The sequence below is a fragment of the Pundamilia nyererei genome, unplaced genomic scaffold (assembly GCF_000239375.1).
Source record: "Pundamilia nyererei isolate P.nyererei 1_Seehausen unplaced genomic scaffold, PunNye1.0 scaffold00314, whole genome shotgun sequence".
Lineage (NCBI taxonomy): Eukaryota > Metazoa > Chordata > Actinopteri > Cichliformes > Cichlidae > Pundamilia > Pundamilia nyererei.
Genome location: NW_005187715.1, coordinates 321,746 through 334,515, shown reverse-complemented (window position 1 = coordinate 334,515; position 12,770 = coordinate 321,746). Strand labels below are relative to the sequence as shown.

At 41.9% G+C, this 12,770-nt stretch overlaps 1 protein-coding gene across 1 annotated transcript in view; it reads left to right on the top strand.

Moving 5' to 3' along the window:
• The window catches only part of slc7a5 (solute carrier family 7 member 5), a 14,742-nt gene extending 1,996 nt beyond the window's left edge, over window positions 1-12,746 (top strand). The window contains exons 2-10 of the mRNA XM_005751506.2: window positions 305-430; window positions 6,735-6,840; window positions 7,149-7,193; window positions 7,294-7,417; window positions 8,302-8,405; window positions 8,563-8,659; window positions 9,057-9,206; window positions 11,253-11,430; window positions 12,551-12,746. Of these exons, the coding sequence (XP_005751563.1) occupies window positions 305-430; window positions 6,735-6,840; window positions 7,149-7,193; window positions 7,294-7,417; window positions 8,302-8,405; window positions 8,563-8,659; window positions 9,057-9,206; window positions 11,253-11,430; window positions 12,551-12,606 (986 nt within the window). The 3' untranslated portion in view covers window positions 12,607-12,746. The remainder of the gene's footprint in view (window positions 1-304; window positions 431-6,734; window positions 6,841-7,148; window positions 7,194-7,293; window positions 7,418-8,301; window positions 8,406-8,562; window positions 8,660-9,056; window positions 9,207-11,252; window positions 11,431-12,550) is intronic.
• The last annotated feature ends 24 nt before the right edge of the window (window positions 12,747-12,770 follow it).

Genomic DNA, 12,770 nt, shown 5'->3' with positions numbered 1-12,770 from the left:
CCAGCCGGTACATGGGCATTTAAAAGACAGATGGGTACAGGAGAAAAGACTTTATTCTCGTAAAATGTGTCACCCCTGTAACTTCTTCCTCTGCTCGCGTCATGTTGACAGCAGAACGTACAATCACACACACTCACTGTTAGGTCCCACAAGTGGAGCAGAAGAAACACATTACAGGGTAAAGTTGTGCAATTTGACTGGTTACAAGATTGGTTTCTTATACGCGTAACACACCTGTAAGCTTTATGTGTCAGTGGCCTCTTTTACTCTGTGGTCTTATTCTCTGCCTCCTTTTCTTTTGCAGTGTTGTTAACCTTTGTGAACTGCTACAGCGTGAAGGCGGCCACCAGAGTGCAGGACTTCTTCGCGGCAGCCAAGCTTCTAGCGCTCGCGCTCATCATCATCATCGGATTTGTCAAGATTGGACAAGGTACCTTGCACAAGCACACAGATACACAAATGCACACGTCACCTCTTTGCTCTTATGCCGGCTTTATTTGCCCAACCCCCACTTTATAAACGTTTCCCTCCATCCCTCCAGACACACCTTTAACAAGTTAAAATGTAAATGACTGACATGGCTGAAGACGGGCTGAGGTAGCCACAAATATGCAAATGACACGTGCTGACAGTTTGGACTTGTGCATCTCTGTGATTTATAGTTCAAAACACTCTTTTTCTAATATACTCAGGCTTGATGAACCCACTCAGTCTGTTTTTCCTCCCTCTCCTTTTCACTGGCTGTTCCTAAAAAGCAGGAGGTTTGAACATCAGGTGGGTGTGGCTTCCGTGCTCGCCGTCTGAGATGCCCACATTAAGGATTTCTGCTCTCTGTGACACCATACTGATCCATTAGCTCTTATTAAACATTGTCCATGTTTAATAAGAGGATAGACCATCGTGACAGTGTATCAGAAAGTAATTAAAAAGCATAAAAAGGTTACTTTAAGAGCCTGACACACATTACAAAAGTTAAACAGTAAATAAACTCCATGGTAAAATATGTGGATTTTATGAACTGTGGATTTTAATGTTCCGTTTATATTGTTATTAGATTCCCTTAAATGATTTAGGCAGTGCAGAAAGTCTTTACAGTTTGAGTTGAGTGATTGCATCAGCGTCAAGGAAGTTGACGGACCAGTTTGTGTGCCACGCGACATAAAACAGGAAGTTTCAGCTGTGTTTACTCCAGCTGTGTATTCCATTGACACAGTAGCTCACCTGCTGGCACAATCAACCCTTACATAAGCAGGTAATCTCAGTTTCAAGGGGGAAATCCTTAAATTAGATTACTTAACTTAATGGATCTGTGTCTCCTTCACTAAGAGATTTGAAGAAGTGTTGTCGTGTACCTTTTTCCTCAAAGTCAGTCTAAGATTAAAACCGGCAAACTGACTGTGACTGTGAGGTTAATTGTGTTAAAAAGAAAGTCGTGATGGCCCAGACGTATAAAGCTTTCATGTCTTTCATCGCTTGTGACTCCTAAATTGTGTCTGGATCGCCTCTCTTTCAGCTGCTGTGTTCCCATCCCGAGTAAATCCTCACACACGTGATTTGTAGATATTTGATTTCATGGAGTGACTTCTGAATTTTATTACAACCAACAGGATCTGGTGAAGCGTTGTGTAAAGATAGGACAGATAAACCATATAATGGCTCTTATGTAGGACACATTTGGGAGTGTGCTCATTGACTGTTGCAAATCTGAGTCACAAATAACTTCTGTTTGAACAAGCACGAACATGTGCTCAGCTCACTATAAACCACTGAAAAGTGTGCTTTTAATCAGACAGGAAGTGTGCTTACGCGATCAAACTGCCCTCTAGAGGAAGGGTTTGGCACTCTCAGCCAAGACTGACTACCACGGTCTACATATCAAAGCTGACACAAGACCCCTCTGCTTCTTTTGTGAGGTTAAAGCTTCTACCAGGCGACTGGAGGCTTGTACCCAATCTGCTGCCCGTGTTGGCTCCTAACTGTGCTCTCATGGCTGGCTTTCTTCCTGCACGCAATGAAGCTGTTGTCCATCGTATTCCTCTGAGAGAGACGGAGGAAAATGGAAAACGGGGGTACATTAGATCATTAGCATTAGATCAGAGTAGCTCTCCTGGACAGAAATGGTAAGAAAGAAATGCAATAAAAGGGAATACAGCAAGCACTGTGTATTGAATGAGGATGAGCTGGTACATCTGAGTATAAGGAGATTGACCACAGGGCTTATTTTGGCTCTAGACTCTGTACATGACCTGTGTATTTTCACTGTATGAAACACTGACGTCAGTGTAAACACACTAACACCTTATATTCCATCGATGTATTGAAATTCAGCAGATTTTGTGGCAGTACTGGTTTACTTAAAACTGCAGCTGCACTGCAAAGTTGATGCAGTTGCACAAGTGTCCACATTCAAAATAACAACAACAAAAAAAGGAAATAAGCTAAAATATTATGAAGGAAATGCATCAAAACACAACACCGAAAGCAGACTGGGTTTAGTCTGGCTTTAGTCTGGCTTTAGTCAGCCTGTTTCTTTAGTGATAAATGTGTATCTAAAATTACGTTAACAGCGCACTGCAGCACCAGCCAGTCTCTGCTGCTTTTTGTTTTCATATCAAATCCAAATCCACTGTTTATGTTCTGATCCCTTATTAGTTGCCGCTGCTGCCAAATTGTTGGTGTAAAACTTCAGCTAACTGTTGCACACATAAGTAAGTGATCAAGGGTATCCTGTTATGGGGTAAGATTACCTAATCAGAACCAAACTGGGATAAATTTAACATGTTCAGCTGGAGCTGTGAGGTGCACTGGAGCCACAGATGCACAGGCTTAGCGGGTAAAATGACAGGTCCGAGATCACCTGAGTGGCGGTCGATTAAACCCGAGCTGCATCTGGTTCAGCATGTCTCCTTGTCAGACTTTTAAAGCCAATATTTTCGACTCATACACCGATGTTCTGTGCGGCACTCATTAAATCTTTGCAAAGTTGAGGTGACTTCCCAGTTTGTTCGTTTAAGGTGCTCGACCAAAATCGTGCCGTATGGATCCAATATTGAATATCCAAAGGTAAAAAGGTTGCAGTGACTCACAACATTCGATAAAAGTTGCCAAAATATCAATTTCTGCTGTTTTTGTTCATGTCAGCAAACCTGTGTCAGCCTTGTGTCAGTAACTGTGGGGAATTCATAGCAAACTGTGGAATCTGTAACATCAGCAGCTGCAGGGAGCAGCCTCTGACCTTTTGTGCTCTAATCTCACAATACCGTTAATTACATTAATACTTTTGAAAGTAATTCTTCCCCCAGTAGTGTGAGAAAACTTCATCAAAGTGTTCTCAAGTAAATAACAAGCATGAGCTGTACCTGCTTTTACTCTGCGACTTCATTCATCTTTCCTTCCTGATCCGTTCCCTGTAAGCTAAATGCTAAGTTCACCTATCTAGTGTCTGTTTTGGTTTGTAAATGAAACACGAGGACGGATTCTACCAATTTGTTATTCTAGTCCTTTTCCAAGTGTCATTTCTGGTTTGGTGTCTACTCTGAATCAATTTTAAGATCTTTAATCATCACTCTGCTTCTAATAACTGTTTACCTGGGACGTCTCACATTTCATAGACTTCTAGAAAGACTAGGCATGTGCCTGTCATTATATCAACAAAGGAAAGCATAATCCCTCTTTCTGTTGTAGCTCTCCCTGGCTCGTGACTGGTTGAGTGCGCCTCGAAAGCACCTCATGCACTAACGGGTTCACTTTAGATTCAACAATTCCAAATATTTCTAGCTTTCTGAAGCATTTAGTGAGTGCATGGGAATTGTTAAAGCACAGCTCTGAAGCTTTACACATAGGGCCCTGTTCATGAGGCCTGGAGTGTCAGATTAGAAGGCAGTGTAATCTGATTAGCTCCAATAAAGCCTCCGCCTTCTTAGTTTGACTGCCGCCCACACTGTTTGTAAGAGAAGCAAACGGAGAGAAGGTTGACCATCTATCTGTAAGAACAAGTTCTCCCTCCCATCGTCTTCATTTACTTGACTGTAACAGGAATTATTCAACACAGCCGCTCACACCCAAAGTTACACTCACAAACCAAGGTTCTCTAACCTCGTGTGAAAATCCACTGCTGGGTCACACTTCAGCACGGCTCTCCCTGCCCCAAGGTGTCCAAAAAGTAAAGGCGTGTTTGCTAGAAAGCCTGTTTACCATACCTGATTCACAGGTGGTTACCTCCCACCTATGTACAAATACTTCATCTCATTTCAAACAGTATAACTAATCCATGTGCTACCGCTAACTGTGAGTCTGAACCACATCAAGAAACATATTTTCTGATGTAAAACCAGCCTATTCACTGTATTGATGTGAAGAAACAAGAATAGTTGAGATACTTTAAAGCTTACACCACAGCAGCTTCTAATAAAGGCACAAAAGCCTTTATTAGCAGGGAGCTGTTGAGAAAGCCAGGAAATGAAGGAAAAGAACGCAGGGGAATGACAAGTAGAAAGGCCCTGTATTTGGAATCAGACTCGGGGTTACAGCTGACGACATCTGTGCCAATTTGATCTGCTCACCAACAACATGCATTGGTACTGGGCCTCACTGAAATGTAGAGAACTCTTTGCGTGAGGAAGTGACTGTAAATGATTATAAGGTAAGCAGGTTAATATTTCTTACAATAAATAAGTGGATTAAAACCATTGTCATAGCTGCGTGCTAAAGACCTTGACCGATTTTTGCCATTTCATGACCTGTCAATATTTGTGGTTGTAAAGAGCGTGACTGAGAGAACTAATATGCACTTGAAATAAAGTGTGCTTATCAAAAAACTAAAGAGGTGTCTTTGAGTGCATCGTCAGAGTTGTGCTTTGTGCCCTGATTCTACACACAGAATGGAAAAAAGGCAGGAATTTAGTTCATTCAGGTGTTGCTGGCAAGTTATCGGCTGCGTGTGTGTTCTCTGTCGTTCGTGTGTGTGTGTGTGTGTGTGTGTGTGTGTGTGTGTGTGTGTGTGTGTGTGTTACTTTCACTGTCTGGTGCCTGTATCATGAGACCAGCTGGTGGTGGGTCAGCGTGCCCAGCCCGATATGGTGGAATGTGATGAGAGGTAGAAACAGAACTGTGAGGAAAGTCCCCCACTCTGACTTTAGGCAAAGATTTAAAGGTTTCACCATTCGCATGCCTAATAATAGGAGGTCTGTGTTATCAGTTCAAATAAAACGCATCATTTAGCTATGAAAAGAGGCTTATTTGGTTGCTTTTCTGTTGGATCATTCACACAAATGGCTTGCATGAATGATCCAACAGAAATGTGCCTTAATTTGGTTGCTTTTCTTAAAGATTACGTTTCTGTGTTTTGTTTTGTTTTTGTTTGTTTTTTTGTTTTGTTTTTCCCCCATTAAATATCAAAGGTCAGTAAGTCCCGTTAAAAATGTCATATCATATCAGAAAAGGAAAACAAAAGGAGCTGTGATGAGTCAGACTTCGCTATCATAGGAATCTGTAAAGGTTACTATGAAATTGGCCATTGCACTGATTTTTAAGCCTGATCAGAAGCTGTGAGTTTAACAGGAATTCTGTCGAGTTGAGACACGGGTCAACATAAGGCCTGAGGTGGATGACATGACTTGTGCAATGTGTGGCTACTCACATGGTTTAAAAAAAAAAAAATCTATTCTTCTTCATAGAAATGTCAAACGAGCATGAGCAAGCTGCTTTGTGACGTTTCACTGATGCTGGAATATGCAGCAGAATATTTAAAGGCAAACTCAGACGACAACTGTCCCAAATATTAAAAGCAATCCATCTTAAGGGGGACCCATCATGTAGATTATCAGTCCATACTTTTATTCTTGCAATAGATATTTTTGCATTATTCACAGTTCAAAATAATCAAACTTCTTCAAAGTGAGCGCCATGGGCTCTTGACACTGTGGCCACACATCTGTCTGCCTCATCAGAGGTGGAGCAATGCATGAGGCTGTCCGTTGGACCAGGCTGCACAATAATCGGGCGTTTCCCACGCTGCACATTGGCTCAGGGCTAACCCTCCCAGTACCAACACTGCCGGGGGCTGTTGGTTTAGCAACCGTCGCCATGTCTGAGAATGAGAATGCATGTCGTGGAGAGCAGGAATTTGTACACAGATCCCCTACAACCAGCAGAAACCTGAAGGACTGGAAAAAGAGGCAGTGATCAGAATGTGATAAATCCCCATAAGGGCTCGGGATTTGAAGAGAAATACATATGCTGTCTGCTGGAACAAGTTGCATTTATATCAGCGTTAGCATCTCATATGCCATTGGATGGAAGGCGCGATTCATAGAGCTATGATAATTAGAAATGACGCAAATGTTAAAAAGTTGAACTATCCTTAACCACAGACTTTCCCCTGCTCCTCTCCCTCGTCTTTTACCTCTGCCTCTTTTATAGGCTGCGTGAGCCTTATGTCAACCCGCATAGCCTTGCCACTGTCTGGGTTACTTATTGACTGTCTCAGCCAGGTCTTAACTCCAGTAATTCTGCAGTCCTTCACTGATCCGCATAGTGGGGCGGATTTAAGCATGATATTAGACTTTTTCCCTTTCAAAGGCTCTTTGGCTTGTGGATTCACTGGTCAGTGTTTTATGTATTGTGCCAGAATGACTGGTCAACCTGCCCGTGGCCCAATAGCGCAGACGGTAAACTGGGGCTTTTTTTTTTTTTTTTTTTTTTTTTTTAAATCCTAATCCTTTTGTCTTCTCCAGGTGATACAGCCGGACTTCTTCCAGAGAATTCCTTCAAGGGGTCCAAATATGAGTTTGGAAGTATTGGCCTGGCACTCTACAGTGGCCTGTTTGCTTACGGTGGCTGGTGAGTTAACACATCAGCCTAGCTGTGCAATTAGTTTGCTGTCCACTGTCTGCCTGTATCCAGTTTCCCGCAATTCAAATGTTAAACCTGGTGCTTGGAGACGGTGTGAAAATGGATCAAACGCTGGGGCATTTTGTCAGTAACATATCATCCGATAAGTCCAATGAATGGCTATTACAAATAACACTGAACATACTGTACATTACTAATGTTTCTTTTAAATAATAAATATCAGAAAAATAAAGGTTCAGTGCATCTTCATTGCTTTTTACTGTTCAATACCTATTTGTTGTCTCTTTTGTTTCCAGGAACTACTTGAATTTTGTTACAGAGGAGATGATTGAACCTTACAAGTAAGTTGATCACAATTGTGATTTTACCTTTAAAATTCATGTGCAGTAGTCAAAAGTCCGCAGTTGTAATCAGCCTGCCGTTGTTGTACGTTTTCCTCAGAAACCTTCCTCGAGCCATCATCATCTCCCTGCCGATAGTGACAGCAGTGTATGTCCTAACAAACTTGGCCTATTTCACCACACTCTCCCCCGATCAGATGCTTAACTCAGAGGCTGTGGCTGTGGTGAGTGCTTTGAGCTGCAGTAATGTACAAAAGTCTTGAGCCATCCCTCATTTCTTTATATTTTGCTAGGAAAATGGGAAATTGGTTCGGTGATTTATTAAAAGATATAAGACAAAAACAGAGTTTGTACAGTTCTAACAAGCTTGAAAGTCTGTATTTGGTATGCTTTAAGTGCTTCCTATCTAACATTCACACACATTCATACTCCAATAGATGCTTCGGAGAGGAGCTTGGGGTCTTTCCGAAGGATATTTGACATGCAGACTGGAGTAGACTGAACCAGCAACCTTCTGATTAGTATACAACCTGCTCTAATCTACCTCCTGAGTTAAAGCCAATCCAAAACCACGCGTGAAGCAGAAGGGAAATTTTCTTGTAATTCCTCTAAGTGGTCTTAGGGAATAGTTCTCCAGGCTTCTTCAAGGACATTTGAAGCTCTTCTTTAGATGCTGACTGGCTTTTGTTCCATTCTTTATCAGGATGATCGCATACTACTTTAATAATGTTGAAGCCCGGCCTCTGGGGAGGCCAGTTCATGAGTGATAGTGTGTTTTTCTATCCAGGTGTGCTTACTGCATAGTGTTTGGGATCATTGCCAATTTGAAAAAATGAAGCCATTGCCCTGACAGAGCCTCCACCTTGTTTTACAGCAGTATTTTAAGGCAGCCAGTGTCCAAAGAAAAACTTTAAGACACCTTCAGGAAGCCTGGAAAACTACTGCCCGGGACCATTTTATGTTTAGTTTCCAAGAAGTCGGTCTTGATTGTAATTGTCTTAAAGAAATTAGCAGCACTGTATATTTGGGTGGGGGGTATAACAGGTCCAAAGATGTGAATACTTGCTGCTGAATGCTGAATATATGTTGCTGATGTTGTTGCCTACAGGATTTTGGTAACTACCACCTGGGTCCCATGGCGTGGATCATCCCGGTGTTTGTAGGCCTGTCCTGCTTTGGATCAGTCAACGGCTCACTGTTCACATCATCCAGGTAACACTCTCACACCAACCATGTTAAAAAAAAAAACTCGTGCGCACACACACACAATTAGAAAGTGTTAAGAGTCAAGATTAGAAACACCCGGAGCCTCTTCATCTTTCTTTGCACAGCGATTAATCACATATCTGTGTCTTTCTATTCATCTCAGGTTATTCTTTGTGGGTTCTCGGGAGGGTCACCTGCCCAGTCTGCTGTCAATGATCCACCCCACTCTGCTGACCCCACTCCCCTCACTTATATTCACTGTATGTTTTTGGTTTTTTAACTTTCTTTATTGGCACGCAAGAGAGTACATCTTCTGAAACCATAGCTAAAATAATAGTGTGCGTGTCTTTTCAGTATTTTAATTTGTGGGATCTCACTTCACTTCACTGCATAATAGGTTATTATATACAGTTACAGAATATTTTTAATTAATTTTGAATAAAAGGACAAAGGTGAACTTTTCTGAAAACAAAGACTTTTTGCTGCTCTCTTACACAGCTGAGAATCAAACCATACCAACATGCTAGCAACTTTTACACCTGCTCAGTTGAACTTCAATGAGTTACTTTATTTAATTGCATGCAGAAAATCTCATACTTGGAGGCAGTGTCACCAGACTTAGAGAGGTAATGTTTTCCCTTCTCTCCGTCTGTCCAGTGTTTAATGACGCTGCTCTACGCCTTCTCCAACGACATCTTCTCCGTCATAAACTTCTTCAGCTTCTTCAACTGGCTCTGCATCGCCATGGCAATCATAGGAATGATGTGGCTCCGCTATAAGAAGCCTGAGCTGGATCGACCAATAAAGGTTAGTCAGCCTCGAGAACTGTTTTTAAGAGGTTTTCAGCAAAAAATGTGGCTGGTGGTGGAGAGGACTAGTCTGTCAGGCAGGCCAAAACAATGGATCTTCTCTTGGTCTTTGTCATCATTGACTCCCACTGAAGTTGGCTTTGGCAGCAGGAAATCTTCCTTCTTTGTGTAAAGCGACAGACAAAGATCCATTCAGTGCAGATGAACAGATACTGATCGCAGATTAAAGACAGGAGGGGAGCTGGATGCTAGTCAGCTGGTGCTGAGGCTGGCTGCGTGTGCGTGTGTGTGTGTGTGTGTGTGCATGCAGTGTACTCGTGTTACCATGCTGTGGGGACCTGAATGTGTTTATACAGTCAGTGTGGGGAAAAGCAAAAAAAAAGTCTTTGAATGTTACATTTGAGGTTGAAAGCTTTCACAATTAGGGTCCAGATTTGGAAAGTTAGCTATGGTTTGGGTAGGTTTGCACGATCTCCGTGATGTCCTCTGAGGTGATGGAAACACAAACGTGTGTGTGTGTGTGTGTGTGTGTGTGAGTAAGAGGAAGAGCGCTACCGCCGCACTCTCCGCATCACAGAGGACCCTTGTTACAATTTGTGTGTGTTTGATGGTCAGAGGCGGAAAAGTGAAAGAGGCAAATGGATGTACTGGTCCAGTCCTGTGTGAAAGCGGGTGGCTGGGACAGGAGCGGCACTGTCCCTGCTGACCTCCATCTCTCTTTCACTCTCCCACTCTTTTCCTTTCTCCTTTCTTTGTCTGTCACATTCCTGCTGTTCAGCCAATGAGAGTAGTGGAGAATCACAGTTAGATTTATTCCTTTTTGTAGGAGAGATAGGGCACAGTGTTCTAAGAACAGCTCAGTTATTGACAGTGTCCACTCACATTGATGCTACGTGGCCAAATGCATCTGAACACATGTGCATCGCATATATGATTATTGAGCACAGACGCTATCAAACATAACCCGGTAATAAGGATTACTACAGTGGCGCTGGGAGGTCAAATACACTGCAGCTTAAACTTAAGAAAGTATGAGCGAATGTAAAAATACTGCAAAAGCTTTCAAAACACAACAGTTTAAATTTTTCTGGGAGACTCATTCACAGCTTATGTGTTGTGAAGGAGCAAAAGATGCAGGTAATTTTAATTGGATAATCCATAAGATACTGTAGATGCATGTTTGCTATTAGCCGTTTACACTTCTGTTGTGTTTTGTGAGCTTTTTCTGTGTTTTTTCTATTTACTGGTGTTTTCTTAAGTTGCAGTGCATTTGGCCTCTCAGGGCCACCATAGATTATAAGGACAATCTGTGAAAGATTTAGACTTTATTGAATCGTGCCACCTGCCACATCCTGGCATCCCATTTTATCACCTCAGCTAACCAGAGCTGTGAGGGTGGCGGTGATTCGATATTTTACTTGGCTGATGATTTTTACAACTGAAGGGTGCTAATGGAAGAGTCCATTAGTTGACACTAGTGGTTAAATGAGTTTATCTAGCATACATAATAGGGAGCATCCTGTCTTATTGCATCTAGCTTGGCCAGGTTAGATATCACAAAGACTGTATATAAAAGATGGCCATAGGTTCTGTGCATAGAGTATAAATGATGGATTTAGCCACCATGATGTCCCTCATTGGTTTAGGATTGGATTTTGAGCCTTTGAGCCACTGCCACCTTATGTGGATGAAATGGTGGAGTGCTAATGTTGTAGCTGCCATAGGGGCAATGCAGACACACACATATTGGCTAAGTGGTGCCACGCCCGTAGCTCAGTTATCCAGGTGGATACGTTGTAAAACAGTTTACGTCATAACTGTTTTTTGTAGCATATTGCAAATATTCTTTTTCCTGCTACAAATTTGGGTATTTTAGGAGCTTTTGACTCCTTTTGCGAGCCTGTCTCAAGTGGCTCATGGAGGAACTGTAGTTTTGGGTCACTTCGCGCTGACTCTAAAACATCGAGCCAATGCAGAAGTGGCTTACAGCGGCGTTATTTCTCAGCAAACACTCAGTTATGAGTTTTTGTGCTTCTCCCTGCAGGTGAACATTCTGCTACCAGTGAGCTTTGTGTTAGCCTGCCTCTTTCTTATCATCGTCTCCTTCTGGAAGACTCCAGTCGAGTGCGCCATCGGCTTTGGGATCATCGGCACTGGACTGCCCGTCTATTTTATTGGTGTGTGGTGGCAGACTAAACCCAAGTGGCTGCGAAATGGAATCCGTAAGTAAAACAAACTCCTCCCCCTTGTCTATGAATATGTTACTTGGAGCATTTTATTCCACCTGTTTTTGTGTGCGCTTTTAATTTGTGCATTAACCTCCTAAGACCCAAACTCTTCCACGGCATGCATTTTTAATTTCTCTTTCATATTTGGGCATGTTGGGGCCCGATGAATGTAAAAACAAAGAATTTCCAGATTTATTTACTTATTTATTTATTTTTTTTACCTTATTTTTGTTTTTAAGAAAAATAAGAGCCACATATGAGGATATTTGTTTAACATTTTGATAGGACAGTAGCAGTATAATGTCCTTGTAAGTGGATATCAGGCCCTTGTAGAGCAAAATTGAGTATTTTGGTCTAAATAACCCAAAATGTGATGTCCACGTATGTGGACGCCAGGTCCTATGAGGTTAATATAAACTCAGTTGATTTTTACTTATCTCAAGTTCTGCGTGAAAGTTTCAATGCTAGGTTCAATAAAAACATGACAAGTTTTTCTTCTTGAAACTTTTTAAAATTGTCCTCCGTTCTGCTGCTGATTAATATTTTAGGTTTATGCCTTTGGTGTGTTGATCCGTATTTCTCTCTTCAGCTGCTGCATTTTGTCCTTGTCAGTTTCCAGCTAAATAATAACATTTAACAATCAAATGTAAAATTTGGTAGGATTTCAGATTTATCATCTCAAGGCTTTACGTTGGGTAAAGAAAGATATGGTGTTGGTCCACACTGATAGGCTTTCATATTTCAGCTCCATTCATTTGAACATTTGCTTTGCTCTTGATTTATATCCAAGTTTTTTTTTGGTTTTTTTTCTTTCATCGCTGAGTTAAATGTTTAACTCCAGGTGACCTCAGCTGTTTTGGCCCCTGAAACCCAGTTCAGGGTTCAGGGTTAGACTCGGTTTGCTAAATCTGAAGGAGGTCCCTGTTAAAGGTTTTTATTAGTGGTGATCTCATGTTTGCCTCACTCATAGCTCTCCTGAGTGGAAATAAGAACGCCGCTGTGGCCTTTAAGGACAGATAAATGGGACTTGGGATGCAGTCGGTGTATTTGAGCTCTGTTTGGGTGGAAACTTAGGTGAAGTGATGATTAACCGTCTCCGATGTTTGTTTTTCAGACTCGACCACAGCTCTGTGTCAGAAGTTCATGGAAGTTGTGCCTCAGCAGTCCTAAAAACCAAGTTGCCCTTTTACTTCAGCCAAAAGGCCAAGACGATTGGGCTAAGATATCATAACTGATGATGTTTGAACTCCGTTAATGCTTTTCTCACTCACACACACACACACACACACACACACACACACACACACACACACACACACACACACACACACACA